The sequence below is a fragment of the Dromaius novaehollandiae genome, chromosome 5 (genome assembly GCF_036370855.1).
Source record: "Dromaius novaehollandiae isolate bDroNov1 chromosome 5, bDroNov1.hap1, whole genome shotgun sequence".
NCBI lineage: Eukaryota > Metazoa > Chordata > Aves > Casuariiformes > Dromaiidae > Dromaius > Dromaius novaehollandiae.
The window spans coordinates 12,053,740-12,075,946 of NC_088102.1; the positions used below are offsets into that span (position 1 = coordinate 12,053,740).

At 34.7% G+C, this 22,207-nt stretch overlaps 1 protein-coding gene across 5 annotated transcripts in view; it reads right to left on the reverse strand.

Moving 5' to 3' along the window:
• The window catches only part of KLC1 (kinesin light chain 1), a 51,737-nt gene that overhangs the window by 5,635 nt on the left and 23,895 nt on the right, over positions 1 to 22,207 (reverse strand). The window contains exons 5-15 of one of the 5 annotated variants that reach the window (XM_026111343.2): positions 20,628 to 20,853; positions 20,029 to 20,116; positions 19,193 to 19,294; positions 18,345 to 18,518; positions 18,084 to 18,183; positions 17,144 to 17,193; positions 16,991 to 17,058; positions 15,416 to 15,524; positions 11,335 to 11,469; positions 5,776 to 5,906; positions 875 to 941 (exon numbers count right to left, since the gene is read on the reverse strand). In XM_026111343.2, the coding sequence (XP_025967128.1) occupies positions 875 to 941; positions 5,776 to 5,906; positions 11,335 to 11,469; positions 15,416 to 15,524; positions 16,991 to 17,058; positions 17,144 to 17,193; positions 18,084 to 18,183; positions 18,345 to 18,518; positions 19,193 to 19,294; positions 20,029 to 20,116; positions 20,628 to 20,853 (1,250 nt within the window). Of the gene's footprint in view, positions 1 to 874; positions 942 to 5,775; positions 5,907 to 6,661; positions 7,296 to 11,307; positions 11,470 to 15,415; positions 15,525 to 16,990; positions 17,059 to 17,143; positions 17,194 to 18,083; positions 18,184 to 18,344; positions 18,519 to 19,192; positions 19,295 to 20,028; positions 20,117 to 20,627; positions 20,854 to 22,207 lie in introns of those variants that run through there. The other 4 variants (XM_026111342.2, XM_064512024.1, XM_026111344.2 and 1 more) reach the window with 4 other exon arrangements.

The following is a 22,207-nucleotide window of genomic DNA, read 5'->3' on the forward strand; positions in this document are numbered from 1 at the left end:
CATACACTTCATACCACTGAAATTCTGCAATACACTCAAGTAGACATAATATAGTTAAGACACCTTTATGTTGGCTCAACAGTAAAATAAGAGTCACAGTTTGGGATTTCTTACTACTTTAGGGCAAACAATGATGAAGATCTCCATGTACAGTTTTGTTAGTACTGAAGTAGTTAAATCTCCCTAAAATTAGTTGCAGTTACTGTGTTAGTAAAATGGACAACACTGTTTAGAACATAAAACATGACTAGTTTATCTTGACAATATACACAAGAGTAACTTGTTAGGTAAAAAACAGGTAATGAGAAGTAGCAAACTGGGCACACCATGTACAGTTAGGCAAAATAAAAGGTTTGTATTTTAGCAGAAGCATAACAGATCAGACGAATTTCTAGAGCCTATTCCTGAACAACCTCTGACAAAAGGGGAGTTGCCTTTAAAGGGAATTTGGGAATATACAGCAGTTAAGATGACTGGGCCCTTTGCAATAAAGCTGCTCAAGTCAAAAATACTTAATAACTGAACTTCAAAAGTTCTTTTTCTTGTTTGTTTTTAATTATGGTGTTTACAAGAACGTAAGATTCCAGAAGTTTCACATCCATTGTAATAACTAGAGAGTCCCAGGCCACAGTCTGCTTGATATCATAAAAGCCACCTACTGTTTACTGACTGGACTTAAGCACTTGCTTAAAATCAAGCAGAACGCACTAAATCATTACTGAATGATGTCTTAAGCATATGCTTAAAACACCTTATTGAACTGGGATCTTAACAATAACGAGGAGGTTGTTGTTTTACTATTTATCGTGCTCTTTTTTATCCCAAACCCTACTAATGATATCTATTTGTGCAAGAGTATTGTAGGGCTTCTTACTTGAAAATGATCTTCAGTAGCCTTGCCACCCATGTTAAGAACATTCAGAGAACTGGCACGCTTCATGCTGCAACCAGGACAGTGAACATGCAAGGATAAACCAATCAGAATAGCTGAAAACTAACACCTCAAAAACACAAGTATAACAACGATCAATACATATTTAAGGGAGTTCTAACAATGCCCCAAATCTGATTGAGAGATACCTCGCAAGATAATTATATAAATGTGCACATTTTTACTCAGTTCTAACTTACATATAAAACCAGTTACAAGCTCCTCAGAGTTTTAGCACTTCATGCAATTGATTTAATTTCAATTCAAAATATAATTTCAATTTTTAAAGCACAAATTAATATAGTGACTTAGTATTAATTTATAATTAGCTAATTCTCATTTTCAGTTTATGCAACTCCTTACAAAAAGCACCAAAACATTCAGACAGGTTAGGAGAAATTTGTGAAACGAATATATTTGTCACATAGCCACCATTTAATGTGCAAAAACTATAACAAACATTAGTTTAGTACTTTTTGCCTCATCCATCTATGTAATCTCCAAAATCTATTTCAAAAAGCATTTTTAAATCTTTTATTTAACCATTTCAAAGCAAAGGGCTACAAGATGGTTGCTGTTATGAACTTTGGTCATGCATTTAGCTGTACTATGCTTCAGGCAGTGGTAAGAGCAACCCTAGGGTACTGTTTTGAAAGTGACAGATGAGAAAAATAAAAATCAATTTAAATCCCCTGGACAGAAACCATTGATAATCAAATTTATCACTGCCTTAACACAAATACCTATTAAGTGTTTGAGATGAGGATTAATAACGGCTATTTTATCTACATTTACTCAAACATACACAATGTTTAACATTAAAATATTTTAAAGTGTGTATAATGAAATTCAAGATTAGTCTTAAAGCATCTTTTCTCCACAGTGAATACAATATGCACGTATTAGATGCATTGGGGTAGAGGACATCAGACATTACCCAGAATACAGTGCTAGGTTTGCCTGTTGTTTTTCACTAGCTCCCTAATGATTTCTAAGCTTCTAAATGAGGACTTTGAATATACATTTGATGAACTATTCAAACATGAGTCCCTAACGGTGCACTGTTACCTACAGTTGTACAGACAATTGGCCTATGTAAAGTTCTCCCGTGCCTTCCAGTAATGTGGAAAGGTTTATCCATACAGATCACATTAGGTATTAACCTGTCTTTATTTCCACTGAAGCAAGACTACTAATAGTCAAAGTCGAGCACATCTCTTAAATGCTTTCATAAAGCAAAGGCTTAGTGGAATAACGAACCGAAGCACTACTGAATGCAGGCAACAGCTACATAACACAGGATTACCATTTTTTCCTAGCATTTAATTTGAATATTTCAGAAGACAGAATGCACACAGTTTAAAATATTTGACATAAGTGTTAGCAACAAAGAAGCAATGAATCATGCACAATATAAGCCTCATTTTTTCAAGGAACATGTACAAGAGAGGTTATATACGGAAGTCAAAGTAAGTTAATCTGTAAAACACATACAAAACATCACAAAAAACAACTCTCCTCAAAAAGGTATAAAGGCTTATGGAGAAAACTCCAGGAAACAGAAAATCCACAGATACAAATTTACATAAAATTTTTAGGCCCTTGAAATGCTAACAAAAAATAAACATTTTTTTTAAATCATGTGTGATACTAGTCTCCCCCCACTTTTAAAATCAACATACTTAATAAGTTTAGTCTGGCAAATGCACTTTTACTTCCCTCCACGTTAGAAATTTGATTGCAGAAATGGAAAAACAATGCATGTGTCCTTGCTAAGTACATAACAACAACAATAAAAACTTTGTTTTTATTTTTATTACAAAGCTTAACTGTACTGTTCTATGATAAACTTTTTAGAGTGGGAAATCAGATCTAACACCATACAAACAAAGCTAATCGATTACAGAACTGAAATTTTGAAATAAGATGAATAATCAAAGATTTGATACGAAGCTTCAGGTATTATATGTTCAAAGAATAGTTCTTAAGAGATCTATTCTAACTTTGTCAAAAGGCTTTTGCGTTATTTTCAGAAAATTTCACTGATAGGTTTTCCTCTTTATTCCCTTCAGCCTTCTATGTCAAACAGCAATATGAAAACTCTTTTGTTCATACTGTGATATTAATGTATTTCCATTTGAGTATGTCTCATTTAGACTCATACCAGCACTGTCAAACACTACCTATAGAAGTGCAGAAAAAGCAACAGGCATAAAAGCATTTCAAAATAAAGCTGTCTTCATAGATACAGGCAGGGAATGTAGAGGTATACTGATAAGAGGGAAGGCACTCAACTCTTCTGCTAGACTAGTTGACTTGATAGCAAAAATGATTTCTGTGCGTGCTATGTTGGTACTGCAGTATTCAGCTTTTTAAACACACTAAAATCAAAGGTTTGCATAATAAAAACTGAATACTCCCTCTTTTTTATTCAACTCAGAAGCAGATAAAATCCTAATTCATTTAGCAAGTTTCTTCAGAAAATTAAATCAAAATTACTTCTCAAAATATCAGCAGGTACAAAATATCATTATGTACAAACTATAAACTACTCCTTCATGGGTTGCAAAGTAAATGTTTAATACCGGGAATATTAGTTGTTTCTATTAACTGCTACACAAATAGAATTTAGAATTAATAAAGTTTTATATCTTATGAAAGCAGAGATTGTAATATTTAGTCTTGTACACTCCAAACATATATCTACATAAAAGCCTGCCAATACAACCCTCTTGTTGCAAGTTTTAAGAATGAACTATCCTTTGAGAACTACAATAACATGTAAAATAATTACTTTTGAGAAGAAGCTAATGAGTTACAAAGAATTTTTATCAAAGTAACTACTGAATTTACCTCCGGTTAGTCACTCAAAAAACCCACAATAACTTTTTATCAATAATAGAGAGCAAGAATGATACTGGTATCTGTTCACATTTGTTTCACATTAATATCTTCATTTGAATAAGTATCATTATCTAGTGATACAGATGCCACAATATAATTAATGTGGGTAAATTAAGTCTATACTGTTCAAGTAACACTACAGAAGTACAGACAATAAACAACCAGAGCAGTTTTACAGGACTCTGCAAAGCCAAATGTCTTCAATTATATGCAAGCATAGTTTTCTAGATCTACAATCATGTAGTTACTTGACCTGCAAAAAAAACAGCCCTATATAATAGTCCTGGCTTTTAGGACCACCCCCCCCCCCCAAAAAAAAACCTTCTACATCTCACAAAAAGGTGGATTAGCTATCAGCTATCAGTATATGCATACATTTCTGCAAGAATATACACTTGAACTATGATGTATGACATCTAGACAGAACTGAATAAATCAGAAAAACAAGGTATAAAATTCTAATACTTAAAACTAGAAGAAGAAAATTCCTTTTGTTTCCTTTTGGCTTGCATTTGCTTGTTTTCCCAAAAATATTCTACATTTTCATACTTCTTACTTCTGGTTATATTTTCTTCACAGCTTATTCCCAATATATCATCTCAGAGGTAGTTTCTAATTATATACCAATAAATGCAAAGTGAGTTTTGACCTTGAATTTGATTCAGTCCATTCAACATGTCTCTGGCAGAAAAGAGTGAACTTTTACCTAAGAGTTTAAAAAATCAGATCAGACTAGAGTTGAAACAGGTATGTGAGGAAGAGAGTTGGAAAGCCTGAAGAATAATCACAAATATTTATACATATTATGGCTGTACATGACATTTTACAGCCACATAAAAAACAGTAAGGTAAAACTTCACTGGAGTGCTAACAAAATACACTGAGAACCTGCCTCCATATCATTGTCTCAGATGTTACCATCATCATCATCATTTTTTTACTGTATGATCCATTATACTGTATGACTTTTTTTACTGTGAGATCCATTCACTCCATTAGAAGTTAATCCAAGTTCTCTAATTTAATTGTTTTAAAACGTAAGTTCAAATTCATATCGTTAAACAGCTTCTTGTCCACTAAATGAGTTCCAGTTTTCCACAATGAGGAAAAAAAGAAACAGCAAAAACGATAGCGGTTATGCTGCCAAAAAAATCAAGTGAAATTCTGAAAGAGTACCACAGTTTAATATTTCAACTTGTCTAAAGCAACCAATAAATGATGAGTTTTGTTTCGGTTTTTTTTTTTCCACTTGTTAGCAATATGACCTACATTCAAATCCATAATCACATGGTGAATAGGACAGGGTAAGAAGTCTGACTCATTAAAAGTAGAATTTTTGCCACTGACTTCAGCAGCCAAAATATTACTAAGCACACACAACCAGTTTGAAGCTTTTCAATGTTTTCCTCTGTTCTATGAAATCTGGGTTTTCCAGTATTATAATACAAGAAGGGCTCAAGTCAGTAAACCTCTTTTGCTTACATCTGCATGTTGCTTACAGCACCATGCAAATTATTAAGCTACATCAAGAAGGTTAGGGTTTACTGTGTTCAAACTTTTATTGCAAGTACAAGCAACATTTATCATGTTTTACTCCTGTGTGAAAAGGAGAATTTTGTCATTCTGTCACATCTATCAATACTACGAGACCTTCTTTATTCTCAAAATGGCTAGAGCAGTAAGAAGAAAAACATGCTGGTAAAAACTGAGTTGATTCTTAAAAGCAAGTATAATTCCTCAGATGTTAAAGAACTTCCATCCTACGGTTAAGAAGTTATTTTCTATTTTTCTTTAAGAAGTGAAACTCCTTGTTTAATAGGATTCTATATCACGTACACAGATAGCTCAGCAGAGAAGAAAACACCGCCCAGGTATCGCGCTAGGCTACAGTAGGGGCAAAGAACGAGAGCAAACCAGTACAGCCAAGAACAGATAATTACCCCGGGTTCTTTGGTTCACTGTCTCGTGAACTTCCGCCCTTCAGCTTTCTAACCAGCTTCTCACTGCTGCGTCTAATGGAAGCACGAAGTTTGCTAAAGGAACCACTGCGTTTTAAAGATCCAGTGCCATCCTGAAAAAAATTGAAGAAATGTGAAACTGCAAGAGTTTGTTGCCCTCCCCCAAGCCTGGCTGAAAAATATTTAGCTGATCAAAATATTTTTTACTACTATTAATATAGATTTGGCACAATTACCTAAACACAAAAATACCACATAGATGTAACTTTACCAAGGAGATTACTACTATTTTAACAAAACCATTGCTTCTGTGAAACTGTTGCAAAGATTTCAGAAATGTGAAGGCGTGCTCAAGCCATAATTCATAATTAAAAAAAGCCCACAGTATGTTAAATGGTTCACCATCACCATGTTACCTTTCTTATGAGTGCACCAAGCTTAACAGAGTACGAGCCCCAAGCAAAAATTCCATCAGAGTCTAAGAACAAAACTGTTTTATTTTGGCTAAACATCTGCATTATTTGCAAACATGTTTGTTTAATCCTAAAATTTTTAAACAAAACGTTTTCTGATCAGAAAAACATATGGTTAAATCCCTTTTACCATTTTACCTTTCACCACTCAAAGTAAATGTAAAACATGACGAAACGACTTTTTTTGTACAGTGCATTCATGTTTTACACTGCTGTACTGATCAAAGAAATTTCCAGCTAATCACAAATGTATTTAAACAATTTTTTACTCTTAAAAACAGTTTAGTAAGATTAGAAGTGACCACTTGCTACTTAAAGAAATCCCAGGTGATTATGAAAGGAAGAATTGTAAAAGGAGAAAGTAAAGTGCTACTAAGCAGACAGAGACAGACGCCTGAGTTGGAGTGAGTTTATTAGAAGTTAGAAAGACAAATACACAAATCACTGAACACCAAGATTAGTAGAGAAAAGCATAATTGCCAAAATTTCTCACAAAGACTAAACAGCAATGCTACTTTAGAATAATCATAAGTGAAGACATCCAGAGTTCCATATTGATGTTAACCACATAGTAGGTCTCTAAATACATTTTAAAGCACTTGAAGAACATGCCTTATGTTTATATTTTTTGTTTTGTTTTTTTTCTCCTGTAAAGATCACCATCATGCCATTTCAATAATACCTTGTGTGATACTTCTAACTACCTTTTTTTTCCCTGTAGTGAACAGCTACTTATAAAGTTCATTGTTACTTTTTAACCTATGTATTACACAGCATATGGTTGTAGTAACATTTTGTATGACTAGATACATATCTGGCAAAGCTACACATGTACAGAAATAGAAAACCAAAAAAAAGACACCAGCACTGAAGGAAATGGCCAGTTTACAAGGAAGTGTAGCTCTGACAAGGATCTTAAGGGATTTGCTAAAACACAGCAGTCAGTACTGAAGAGAGAAGTTAAAGCTTGAAGATGGTGCACGCCCGTCATGCAGGAGACAGTATAAGAATCACAAAAGGCATCTAGGCCTGTCAGACAGAAATGGAGAGAGAAAAACTGAATGAAACTGTTGGGAAAAATTCAACAGTTTTCAATTTTGAACAATTATGTTTACAGTATTTCTAGGTCATGTTCAAAGCATTTTTACAGAACAAGTATTTGGACTGCACTTAAATACAAAGTGCAGGCTATTACAATTACCATAATGTGTATGTTTATATAGTTTAGCCTGTTCCACTAATATGCAACATACAAAAAGGCATGAAAGATGCTGTGCATTTTTTAAATTAGAATTTCTACAAAATACAAAACATTTTTTACAAGGGAGAGCTTTAATAATACAAATACATTTTGTAAATGGGGAAAGGATTTTTTTTTTCAGATGACCCTAACACAAAAGTAAAAAAATAAAATAAAATAAATACAAAAAGAGAAGAAAGAAACAGAGCAAGGTGCATTCATTTCAGCTTTAACTTCTGTCAGAAATTTTTCTCTAACAAAAACTGTAAAAAGAACAAGGTCTTCTCCTAACCTCCAGACAAAATTCTGTTCATTCCTTTAAGGAAATAATATCCATGCAACTGTCAATTTAGTCTCATGACTATTTTTTAAAACACACACACACATATATGCATATACATAAAAATATATATAAAATCCATATGGAAGCTCTTCTACTTTCCTCAGTGTAGTCAGGCATCTGAAAGAAGCCACTTGCAGAAATCAGCTGTGGTTCAATTTACAAACTTTCCCTTCTCAGGGTAAGTACAGAGATCATTACTGATTCTCTAAGACTTCTGTTTTCAGAGCCTTTAACCAAAGCAATTGGAATGAACAGTAATTAAAATTTTTTGAACTGGCAAAATGCCTTGCTACTAGTGACTTGAAGATGAAAATCTAACCAAAGGGTATTTATGTTTCAAACTAAATTGCATACGTTGTTTACATTTTGAAGAATGAAACTGCATTAAATTGAAGTCTAAATTCTAATTATTACTTCACTAAAAAGTCTAATTATTCCTTATGGTCTTAAACAGGTGGTACTGTTGTAGTCAAAATGGTCCAATGAACACAGGCAAGAGACATTTGGTAGGTATTGATTATGACTTTTATTATGCTAACTAGCACATTCAGAAAAAGCAGATAATCTTTGGGCACTTTGTCTTCAAATCTGAAACAAAAGTACCAGACTTCCAAGTTAAACACTGACTGCATGATTTACAAAACATCTTCAAAGCATGAGTTTAGGTAAAAAATAATAATAATAAAATGATAAAATAAAATTCCTAAGTCTAGTGTACACCCCTCATAAAATGAGATGTGCATTTTAATGGCATTTTATAATTTTCAATTGTTATTTCATTCAGGGAATGAGAATCACCTTGCTACCCTCCCTAGCCCCTCCTCACCATCATCACCTCCTTTACTCTGTAGCTACCAACTATATTGCCTCTCCAGCTGTCTGACACTTTTAATTAAACAAACAGCAACTCTTCTCAGCTGTTATACGGTACTGAAATTTGTTGCTTTTATTTCACCCCAAAAAATAGACTTGTATGCCCAAAAGCTTCTCTGTTTCAAGCATATGGTTTAGCATAATATGAGATATTTCCTCACCCTACAAACATTACATCCACATAAGCCTGTTCATATGAAGTAGTTTTTGTAACTGTCTTCAAACTGGCTGCAAAAAACCCACCAGTTACATATACCCATCGTTTTTCACCTTGAGATTTTTATCCCCTTTCATGTTTTTATATAAAAAATGATAATCTAAAATATTTACAAGGGCAATTTTCCAAATTTCTAACTTTCAAATTTCAATTTTTAAGACAAAGTATTTCTTTGCATTTGGAAGCATATTCTGTTAACTTTAAGGGACGGACTTTATAAGAAACACGTAAACAGGCACTACACAGCCTCAATTAGAGTGTCCATTTTACTACTTAATGATAGATCTACCTCAACAAGTATTTTAGTTCTCTTGTAAGAGTGTAAGACATTGCAAAGTGCACAGTGCTTGCAGGGATTACGGTACACACAGAAGTCACTTAATTACAATATGCTCTTCCAGCAAAAATTTTTCAAGGAATTTTGTTGTTCTACATACTCTACCTATTCTCTCTGACAGCCAAGATCATCAGTCAGCTTCAGCACTTCAGAATTTAAGTGGAAAAGGCAGGCCGTTCTTCGGGCTTTGCAGACAGAAGAAACTGCCTGATAAAAGTTCTATTATACTTTGTGAATCAGAATATTTTGTCTGGAGGAAACACAAGAGGGTAGATCTACACCATATAAGTACAGGGAAGAACAGCACCGAGATAGAATCACTAGCGGGGTGGAGGGAGAGAGAGTTGCCCACTTTATGTAGAACATGTAATACAAAATAACTTCTCTAAAGGGAAAAAAAATACATTAACTGTAAATCTTGAAAACCAGAATAAAGGAATGCCACTTTAACATACTCTTTAAAAATGATGGGTCAGATTGCCTTAAGAGGTCAAAATTTAGTTTTTCAGACCAATTTTATCACTGAGTTTCATTCGAATATTGACCTAGAAATACTGTCTATTGTTTTTCCAGAAGGCGTTTTCAATCCAAAACCTGCATGCTTGTTTAATTAATGTCAATAACGAAAAGTTTTATCCATTTAGAACATACAGTCATGCAAAGTACAGCAGAAATAAAGGGAGGAGTACAGTACACAGTTCTAACGCTGAATGGGCAAAATTAGAATAAAAAGGAGTTATCCAACCTTACTTCGGGTTTATTAATGATGCAGTATTATTCACAATACATGCTGATTGACTGTCTTGGCACTGAGAACACCAATGCCAAGAAAACAATTATAAAGAGACAAAAGCAAAGATGGAAAGAACATTCTCCATTAAAACTGACCAGTGTAAGTTTTATCAAGGATTTCTTTGGAATTCTAAACTTTGTCACAAGTGGCTAAAATAATAATAGCTATTGTATCAGAAATGAAACACTCTGTACTGCAAAGTAGGCTACTTCCCCTCCCAAAGAGCAAAAGCAGGCAAATATACCATTTTTATAATCTAGAAGAATACTTTAAGCAGAACTACAGCTGAGAGTTAGTTTACAGTGCAACATATATCCCATTGCCAGCAATGGGATAAAGCATTGGAAAGCTGGTGACAAAAGCAAACAACTAAATAAACCAGATCAACAACTGAAAGCTTGCGCTGTCTTTCAAATAAGGTAAAATAATGGGTAGAAAAATGCACATTTGATCATATTATATGTGTGTTTTTACTTTATGACAGTCAATGCTATACATTGAAGCCAGCGATCACAAATGGGAATAAGCTCTGACTCTAGTCAAGTTTTAATGCAGGAAAGTGGTATTAATATTTCACTTCGGAAATGTGAATTTACTATCATGTTGCTATGTAATGGCACTGCATACTAAAATAGACTGTAGATCAGCTTGAAAAGATATGTTGTTTCCTCTAGCAAGTTGGGTGAGCAGATTGTGGTTTTAAAGTAAATCAAATCGATCAGTCTAAAATAATTCCAAACATATTAATGCATCTCCATAGCAAGTGTTCTTTGCTATTCCAACAGATGCAACTGCAGCATTTTTAAAGAAACATTTAAACTGTGGGCAAACATGACATCAAAAGGACAAAAGCAAAAGTAAGTTAATTGCCAGAATATTTCTACCAGTGAAAAGAAACCAGTGATAAGCAATTATACACCAGACCATAACCAGGACACTCAATCAGCATTAAACATATCAGAGTTAAATACCACTGCTCAGAATTCTTGAAGAAATTTTACCATTTAGGACAACAACAGAAAGGATGTTCTAAAATTTAAAAATATATATATTTTTACAAGATCTTATGAAAAGGATGATAATCATCTTTATTTCTTAATTGTGCCATAAAATTACAAAATATAAAGTAGATCAAACAGGAAACTACTGAAGAAACAATAGGCTGGTGAATGGACAACCATGTTTGTTATGGTGATAATTTATCTAGCCTATTTTCTTCAACTGTGTACTGTACTTACCCCATTCCATTCTACGCTCATACTCACTTCCTCGCCTCCATCAGGACCACTCTCGTACTTTACCACATCGACATTGAGGCTTTCTCGGCTGCGCCTTTTCTCTATGCTCTCAGGGTCATTCAGCACTTCAGCAACTCTCTGTTTATGAACATTGTCAAGACCCTGAGAATCAAGTAAAATGGGAAAATGGTTTATTTTATTGCAAACTGTATCTTGATCTACAACATATACACAATAACTGTATTGGCACAGTTGATCAAACATGTTAACTCCATCACCCTGACTCTACTTTCAAAGCACAGGCAAAGTGAACTGCCCTTTGCACACCACAGGCATCAATGCAGCATGAAGGGAACAGACAGTTCAGAAGCTTCAGAATTCAGCATATTGGCATTCTTTTCCTAGTTCTGTCACTTGCCAAAGCCTCATGATGTGCATGTCACTTACCTGAAGCCCTTTGGCCACCAGCTTAATAGGTGAGCAATTTTTAGATCACCAAGTGGCAATGCAAGTTTCAGTTTTCCACCTATCAAATGGTGTAATATTTACCCACCTTCGTAAGGAAAACTGCAGGTGTCTGAATACCTAATCATTTATTCACAGCTGTGTTTCAGTTCTGAAACTGAAATTCAGAAAATACTGACACATGACACAGCATAGTAACATAATTTATCTTTCAGAAGGAAATCGAGTAGAAAGTAGGCTGAACAGAACAGACTAGATATACAGTCAATACAATATGCCCACTTCTGTTAAAGAATGTTGATCAATTACCAAATAATCCTTTAAATATCTTACACTGCTAAAATACCTTAAATGAAAACCTTGCAATAAAAATAAAGGCAAAATCATTAACACAAAAACTAGAAATAACTGGAAAATAACAAAGCTCATATCATGTTTATCCTTTGTTCATTTTCCTTGTGCACATTTTAATAATAAAACACATCATAAGTGACATTTGCTGACAGGAACAGATTCCAACTCAGTGCTTTAAGCGTAAGAAAATATTCTGCATCTTTCACTGTGCAACTTTAGCAGCAAATGCAAAAGCTGGTCTGTAGTATAAATACAGAAAGTCTACCACAATGTAAAAAGACTACAGAAACTAAAACTCACACAGATACTTTAATGCTGGTACTTCCTACATTATTACATTTTCAAATAGTTTTCATGCATGTGTAATTGCACATTTGAGAAAATATAAAGAGGAAGAAAACCCAAATTCCATCAAATTAAACTTGCCCTGGTCAGTAATTGAGACTTAGAATCACCTGCTCAGAATGACCCATCTTGGCAAGAAGTAACTTGTTAATATGAACAGACCATTATTCTTCACAGTGATCAATCAGTAAAAGAGGATGTAGTGTACTTTGTTAGCTTACATAAGCACCACAGTGTACCAGGAATAAACAACTAGAGTACTACTGATTTGGTTGCAAACTGCTGGCAGTTCTAAAAGCAGAACAGGAATATACATTTGACACACACACATCTAAACGTAAAGCAACTACATGAATAAGAATGAAGGCTGTTGTTTTAGTGACATGGAGAAACTGGGTTCTTAGATCCCATAGAGCTACTTTCCACTAACTGAAGAGCAGAACAGCCTTAGCTAATGGAATTCTATACAAAAGGAAGCACAAACTAACACGTAACAGTCCTGTATTTTCACTTCCTCAGGGGCATATAGGGCAGAAAAGTGGCTCGAACTCAGAGAGTAAAGAAATGTAAACTCAGAAAAACTTTATTCCCAGTCCCTTTAGCAGTATAGATCATGAAAAGCATAACAGGTATTTCAAATCAACACTTAAGAGGAGAAATACCACATATGGACTCTAGGCTCTGTTCCAAAGCTATCATCTCTCATTTACCTTACATGTTAAAAAGCCCAAGAGATGAGGAAAAGAGCTTTGCCCTTCAACTTTCAGGGCAGAGTCAAGCAAACCAGGAAAGAACTCCACTAGTCTGTAAAAATCTAGCATACATATCCCAGTAGCTAAAGCAAACAAAACATGCGCAAAGGAGAACAGGGCTGTGGAGGACTGATGCTTTTCCAAACTTAGAAACAGCAGTACCTCTTTGCTTTTAGCTCAAAAGTGGACGTGCATTAACCCTGTTTGTCTTTTAATCACTTAGAGCAGAGAGGTAGTATCAAACACCGCTAATAAGACAGCACTGATCCCAACATGTCCAAATCTAGCTCTTTGTGTAATGTGACATACTATGGTATAATAGTATTGGTGGTGTATTATGCCAAAGCTGAGGCATGCTTAATAAAAATGAAGTAGCAGCAGCAAGCCTCCAGCAGGCTTCACAGAACAAGGAACAATTTTTCAAAAGTTACCGACAAGCCAAAAGATGCCCAATTTAACAGAGATTCAAAGAAACTTCCCTGAGAGCAAGATCCTCCCATCCTGAATTCCAAATAATCAGTTTCAAGCTTCACAGCAAAACTTTAAATTTGTAAAGGTTTTTTTTTTTTAGAAGTAGATGAACATAACTACTAGCGAGCTTTCTACCAGTCTTGTCATTACGATTATGCCAATTTATCCTAGTTGTATTTATCCTTATTAAAAATTATACTGTGTAGTGATAACACTAAGAACCAAAGAAAAGATTTTAAGATGTAATGCACATTTCTTACTGTCAAAACACATTTGGATGACAGACACATCAAAAGTGAACTTTCAGAAAAAAGTAGGTGACAATATTCCTCAGTTAAAAGAAAAAAAAAAAAAGTGACTGTATCAACTACTCTCTCCTCCTGCCCCCACCTTGAATTTTCCTTGCTGAAAAGTTTTCCGACCAGCTTCATGCTTTTGTCTTAATGGTTTCATTCCTTTTATTTGGCAAGCACTTGCTAGTTTTCTTTCACTTTTTACGGAGGAAAGAATTGATAACACCTTACATATCAAAAAAGAACTGCTGTTGAGTTCACTGGAAGAACATGAGGTCTGCCAGTAATTTTTGCTCTGCCCCTTTTTTGGGAGCCTGCTTCTACACTAGCAAAAAATGCCACAGAATCATTCTTTAAAATACAACTCTGTATCACTAAAAATTAATAAAATAATCATTATCTATAAAGATATGGTCCATCATTTTCTGTAGGCCCATTCTAGACCTGCTTACTTCAATTTACGATTAGAATTTTACCTGGAAACATTAAGCCACTTCTTAAAAACTACCCCCCCCCCAAAGAAACAGAAAAAAATAAAGTAGAAATTGAACTTTACAAGTCTTGTTTTTTAATTCATTTACATTTTTTTCTTTTGCTTTCCATTTTAAACTGACTGATCAGCCTCGTTCGCTGTCTAATCTCATGTTCTTGGATACAAGACATCATATATCAAAGCATCCAAAAAGGTAAGAAGGAAATCTTTTTCCTACCTTCTAAGACAGTGAGAAAAGGTTACTTGAAAACATAGATTTGAGAGCGCAGAGACAGCACAGGACTCCTCCACATTAAAAGAATTAGCATAGCTCCCCTCACACAGTAACATGTATCACATTAGTTTGCGAAACAGAAACAGCAACTGATAAGTTTCTGATGTTCTTCTGGGGGTAGAATCAAGTAACCTACACTAGCTGCAATCAGTCATATGCAAAACCAGAACACCTGTAAGACAGCTCCTTATCTCAGACTTTACTGACAGTATTACTGGCAAAATGGGTTTAATCAACAGAAGCTCTCTATTTTCCCTTAGCTACAGTAGCTCTCCCAGGACATATACTCAGTTGAGGACTGCTGGCTGAGACAGCATTTTCTGCTCTTCTATTTTGCACATAATTTCACTCCCACGTTGATTCATGCCCTAAGTACTTGGTGCCATTGCCCTAGCAATTAACCAGTTTGCAAGGGTAAAGATGGTATCATTTTATTAACAGCTCAGACTGAAATTTAAGGGTTTTTTTGATAAAATAACCTGGTTCTGTGCAACTCAGAACATACGTTTAAAAAAAAAAAAAAAAAAAAGAAAGAAAAAGAAAAAAAGAACACCCGATACTGTACAACTAAGAGCATCATACATGCATAATAAACAAAATTAAGTTCAAAATCTGGATGATCACAAGCAGAAATACCATTAAGGGGAATTTTCATACTTGCCTGTTTACGAGATCTCATTGCTGCCTCTTCTAACGTTTCAGCAGCTTCAAATTTGCCTTGCCGTCTATAAAGTGCCCCAAGGTTCTTTAGGGTAGTTGTTACTGTTGGACTATTAAAAAGAAGTATACATACACACACATTAAATTCTTCTCAACTTACAAACCAATAAAAACTTTAATGAATGTAATATTCATCATCATGATCTTTATTATTATATAATTCTCTTCTGAAATATACTATACTAGCACAAGATACACAAAAAACCTGTTAACCTTTTTCAAAGCGCATTAACAGCTCACACTACAATTAGTCAACAGCCCTGAAACCAAATGTTAGTAACTAGCCTCTAGAGCCACTCAACAGAACACTGGAGTGTTACACCCTTGTGTTTTTCAGATACAGTCTCCAGAGGTGAAAATTTAGCTCAATCTGAGTGTGTCAAGCTGAATGATCACGAAGTTTCCAGAAGATACGCCTGTCAGTTCAAACAGTGACTGTTACTGTAGCATTAGTCACAAAACAAATTAACAATTCCTTTCATCAGCCTCTACTTAGTAACTACTTTCAGTTTCTATGCATTCAAACCAGATTTAAACAATGAAATAAAGGAAAAAAATAGCACATTCCATTAACAAAGTCTCACATTCCAACAAGCCATATTTGATTCAATGACACATTGAGAATTAGCTCAGTCACAATATTATTGCTTAAAGTTTTTCTCCAGCAACAACTGAGAAAAGATTTCCTCATGCATTAGAATGGGCTGGTACATAAAAAGCAAATCAACAAAATGTACAGCACCCAGAGTTCAGGATGGGGAAAAAAGGGCAGATTTCAACAATACAAAGCTTCTGTTGCTTGTTAAATATAAGAATACAAACACTAAAGAAAAAAAACCCTCACTAAATGGGGTCAGTGCTAGGTGCAGGGTTTTTTCTGCCATTGTACCACCTGCATATAAAGAAAAGCAGTTAAGGAACAAAACTAAAATGTACAAGAGATGTTTTGCCAAGCATGATGCAAACAGAAGCACTTGTTTCCCTGCCTCTGTTTTAAGGTACACATTTTCATTCAAACAGAACAACATTCTTCAAGCTCACAGAACTCTAACAATGCAGAAGTGTGGCAGTTTAACTTTGTTTCTTGTGCCAACTAGAAACTCTTGGCTAAGCTATTTGCACGGTCTCCTTTTAACGTCTTTCAGCTTCTGGCCTTCTCTAGAGGTTTTGCTAAAGCAACGTGGGGAACAGGGCATATGCCAAACAACAATTTAAAAAAAAAATGAAAGGTGACCTGTTCCTTCATGTGAAGGATTGTCAAGAACAGAATAGATGTGGCGAATTCTTATGTCACCCACTAGATCTAACAGGCCTAGATTAAAAGCAGCCTCAGGACTTGGAAACTACTATTGGCTTCCTGAAAGCCAGTCTTGGGCCTAAATTTCTAATACTGTAGGTTTTGTAGCCATTAAGCCACTTGTTAGTTTGGCTTAACTTTTAAATATGCTGCTTTAACCTTGCATTTCTGGATATTGTGGTTGCCATGTAGTCAAAATCCTGTAAAGAAAATACTTACCTATCAACTTTGCAAGCTTTGTACCAGCCACCATATTCTCCAAAAGATGTGCCATCTTTTTGCTTTCCCTAAAACAAAAGTAACAAGGAAAAATAACTAATCTGCAACTTAAATAGTAAAAGCTCCCAAAAAGTTTTACTACAATGGCCTTACTTTGCATTCTTCCCTTTCTTCAGCATGCATCCAAATAGGTTTATTTTCATCTGATGAAACACAGAAGAAAATATTTTATACTATAAATCTGCAAAACATTCACTCTTTTTCATCCTTCTAAAATACAGCTGAGAACCACAGACCTACAATGCTACTACCACCAAAAAAAGTTACTGTCCATAAGACAGAAGAAAGTAGCATATAAATAAAATATACTCCTCATCTTTAGTAGTTTTACAACACTGTCTTTTCTTATCTGAAGTTTGAAACAGAGTTACTTCTTAGAAGCTTTGATGCAGGATATACTGCCATCAATTTGTCATGTGCCTAGTTATTTGTTAGCAAACATACATTTATTTCTTTTATCATAATGACTGTTTTGACATTTACTAAATGGTGCATACACTACTGTCATGCAGTGCAGTGAAAATTCTTCACTATGTTTTACAGTTGATGAAATGCATTTGACTTCAATATATAGTGCAATTAACAATTTAAGGGCTTTTTCCCCATGCTTTAGTTGTATTAAGGGATGACGCAGTGGATCATTTCAACAATGTATCTATTATGTCATCAAGAATCCTGTAGGGATTTATTCCTGCAACTGAAAAATGACAAACATTTTTCTGCCTCTACAAGAAAACCAAATTTCGAATTTCTCTTAGGCATAAAATAAATGAGCCAGAAATGCAATCCATAAAATATAAACTTAATAAGTACCCTACATGTAAGAAAATCCCTCATTTTGAATTAAATGTTATTGCTGCATTTAAATGCTTTCCTATGATGAGTTTTGCAGTACTTTAATGCATCCATAATTTCACCTTTTAGATCTGCCTCAAGCAGACAACTTTAATCAGGATACAATTAGTCTCCTACAGATTTTCAGAACTATTACAAAAATGAAACATACATTCATTCCAGGGACTAAGTTTCTTACCATCTACAGAACCAAATTCCCGTTCATGAGCACGAGTAAGAATCTCTTTGTATAAAGTTTCTGCTTGCTTAAATTTGCCCTGTTTTAGATAGCAGGATGCCTAAAAACAAAATACCCCCCCGCCAAAGAAAGATATCAGCACACTGTTTTATTTCGTTTGATAAACAATAAATACAATAAATGTTGAACAAAAGTACATACACTTCAATCCATCAGAAAAAAAGTGTACTTTTTCTTAGATTTACTTTAATAGTATCTTACCAGGTTATTCTTCGTTTTTGCAACATTTGGATCATCTGGTCCCAGCTTAGTTTGGTAAATCTCCAGTGCCCTCTGATAGTAGTATTCTACCTCTTCATATTTACCCTGGTTCTGGCACAGTAAAGCCAGGTTATTTAATTGCTTGGCGACATCAGGGTGATCTTTCCCCAAGACCTGAAAATGAAATATTTCATATTAAAAGATACTCCAGTCATCATATCAGGGTTTCAAAATGAATCATGTTATACCCTCTACGTTTTCATTCTCCTCAATTTCAATATGAGGATGATGAAAGCAAACCTTGCATATAAAAAGTATGCAAATTGTTAATTTGTAATTGATTTCAATAATGTTGCAGAACAATTCAAAACAAGAATAATTTAAGCAATATATTTACATTATGTACAACATATATGGAAAAGCTTGAAATACAAATATTCAATCACACGGACTGGAACAAATATCCACGTAGCTAGAATAATCAACTTCAAAATTTCTAATGATGTTTCTTTTTTATTCCAGTGATCTTGTCAAAACAAAGATTATCTAACTGTGAATGGAAAAATCAAAAAAGATAGAGAAGTAGATTTATTACAGGCTTCAGAATTTAGAATATACCCAGAGTTCTCAAAAATCTCTGTAAGAGTATGGGAATTTAATTGTTTTGTACTTCAGATATTACCAACTACTACGCCATTGCTAACTCTATGGTTGCTCTGATAGATCTACCCAACCAAAATACACCACACTCACCCACCACACACGCAGCCACTGCACACACACATCCTATGCAAAAACATTCCACCAAAAATATTATCCATACAAAGGTGCTGTATTTTTCCTCATACCTTTTCTCTGATTTCCAGAGCTCGCTTACACAAAGGTTCAGCTTCCTTGTACTTTCCGCGTTTACCATAAAGCACTGCAAGGTTGTTTAGAGTTGCTGCCACCTGCCAACAGCAGAGAAATATTAATTACACTGAAACCTGCTGAGACAAAAACCTGACAAATGAATACATCTGCAATGCACTGATGTTTCTTAAGTCTTCCATGCACAAGGCAGTCCTCTTGAAGCAAGCAAGTGAAGGAAAAAATATATACATATATTGAATGTATACATATGTAAACAAAGCATGAAAAAAGGAATGGAATACTTTTACTTCATTTGTTCAAATATCATAAAGCATATACATTTTCTTTTTACTTTCTTCTCTCAAAGTTACTTCTCAAATCTATACTCAGATTTGACCCACTTCAACCCACATGAAGTGAGATATCACATTAATTCTAAACATTGAGTACAAAAAGCTTGATTTGAATTACACCTCATTTAAAATCAAGAGTAAAACAAATCAGACATACACCTTTAATCTGAGTTTAATAAACTGATTTGAGTGAGCAAATTAAAATATTTCTTCACATTCATTTCCCATAGAAAATCCATGCAATCTGATCCAAAATCAAGTGCAAGTCATTTGTGGTGAAACAGAATCAAATACAATGCTCAAAAAGCATGTTAAATATTTAAGACAAAATGAAATATGTTACATTGTGGCCTCCTACCTGTACTGTTTAGAGATACGCCAGGTCTTAAAAACTTTCCTGTTGAGTTTAATATTAGAATGAATTGAAAAAAATTCAGTGAAAAATGCAACTAAAAATATGACATTGCATGTATACAAACCGCTGGATGATCTTTGCCCAAAGTCTTCTCACGGATAGCCAAGGCATCATTCAGGAGGTTTGCTGCATCTTTGTATTTGTTCTGGTCCCTAAATTTTAAAAAGTCGTAATTAATACTGGGGATTCAGAAAGTCATAAAAAAAATAAGGGTTGGCTTCAGTACTGGCCTAAACATTCCAGTACAGAGAAGAAAAACTCAGAATACAGTTATAGGCTTCAGTTTTTTGCTTTCTGACTGATGAACATGTAGAGTAGTTTGCTGGAGGACTGGAACTGTACTACCTCCACACTGCTGTCCAATTTACATCTCCAGATTTTCTGGAAGTGGGTAACCTACATGCCCCCTCAGTAGAAAAAGAGTAGAGAAGCAGTTTCAAAAGCAGTCTCCTTCTCAAAACAAAAGCAGAGGCAAAAATTCAACAACATGTTTGAATTTTAGTGTAAGGAGACAAATACCATCAGACCCTCTCAAGGCTTTAAAAAAAAAAAAAGTGACAATGTAATAAAACAATCAAAAAATGTTAGTCTGAACGTTAACAGGTTATAGCCAAATATTAACTGTTTTATATAACTGATATACATCCATGTCAGAATACAAACCTGTACACCAAAGCAAGTATGTTCAACATAGTGGCAACATCAGGATGATCATGACCTGAAGTCTTCTCCAGATCTTCAAGAGCTTGTTTACAAAGCGGTACAGCAACCTCGTATCTACCTTGGGAAGCATACTGGATAACAAGATTATGAAGGGTCCTTAATCTTGCTGGAATTTCATAGCCACCTTGCTGGGCAGCAGCAGCTGCACTGCTATGCTGTTGCTGAACTAGAAGAAATACACAAGATTTTAAGTTGTTTAAGAAGATCAGCATAATTGGAAAATATCTAACGTTACTGTTCAATGACACAGAAAGAGAACTGCTAAATTTCCTCAATACCAGGCATTAGTATTCAAATACACTTCGCAACAGTTACACTCTCTCGAACAGTAACAGTGAAAAGATGACAGTTTTTTCTTCATATTCTATCCTTGCTGAATGAATAAAGACACTATTAATATTTCACACTTCTATTAGCTTAAAGGGCCAAATGTAAAAACAGATGAAGAAAGTAGGAACCTATTCCAGCTCAACAAACTATTAACAAATCTCACATCATAATTTTACACTTACAAATATCCAAGATTACCTATGGAAAGGAACTCTAAGACAGAGAAGACAAACACCTGCAGAAAAGTAGAACTGATCTGTTCTTTTTCCTTTCCTTCTGCAAATGTATGCCTTTTTTTTTGTTTGTTTGGTTGGTTTTTTTGTTGTTTCCTTTCGTTTGCCATACCTTCCAAGAAATACACAGGGTTGTCACAAAGGATTAAAACATTTCGGATGCGATGAATAACACTTAGAAAAGGCAGTGATCAAAGCCAGTATCAACCTTTTGATTTTACTTACTGATCCTCAGGTTTAGCCACATTTTTTTCCTGCAGCACCTAAATTGCTCAGTTTCATTAAATTCTAGCCAACACACAGTACAAGAGCTCCAGTGGTGAGCCTGAATTTCTTCTCTCTTTTCTATTAAGCGAAAAACACACTCACAGCAAGTGGGAGCCTTATGTCAGTGGAATCACACAATTCCAAACCTATGCCCACAATCACTGCCTCCCAAAGCACTTAAATGTGTATTTTTTCTGGAGGTTAAAGAAATTACTGAAGTGACACCCTTCTCTTTTGTAGAGTGAAATCAGGTATATAGACTATATCACTGTAGAGACAGCTCTGCCATTCAACTTTCCCACCACAAAATTCTTGGGAAGCCAGGATGAGCTCAGGATGGGGTTCATGATCAACATTAACCTATTCTAACCTCTTCAAGTCTTCTTTCTATTGCTGGTCTTCACTACCAAGCTATCAAGACTACATCTTATGCGTGTCCAAAAAGGAAATTCAACACTACTGATTACCAAGGAGGGGCCCCTCAGGCATTTTTGCTTAGCCATTTATCAGCTAAGAACCATACTGCATATACATTACAACATCAACACATTGTATAATATCAGCTTTACACTCATAAGAAAAGCACAGAAATTAATTAAACAAGGCCTATCAATGGCTTCCTTCAACCATGCTACAAGATTGATAACTCAAACTTTACTATATCCATATTCACCAATCCTTCTGACTTGA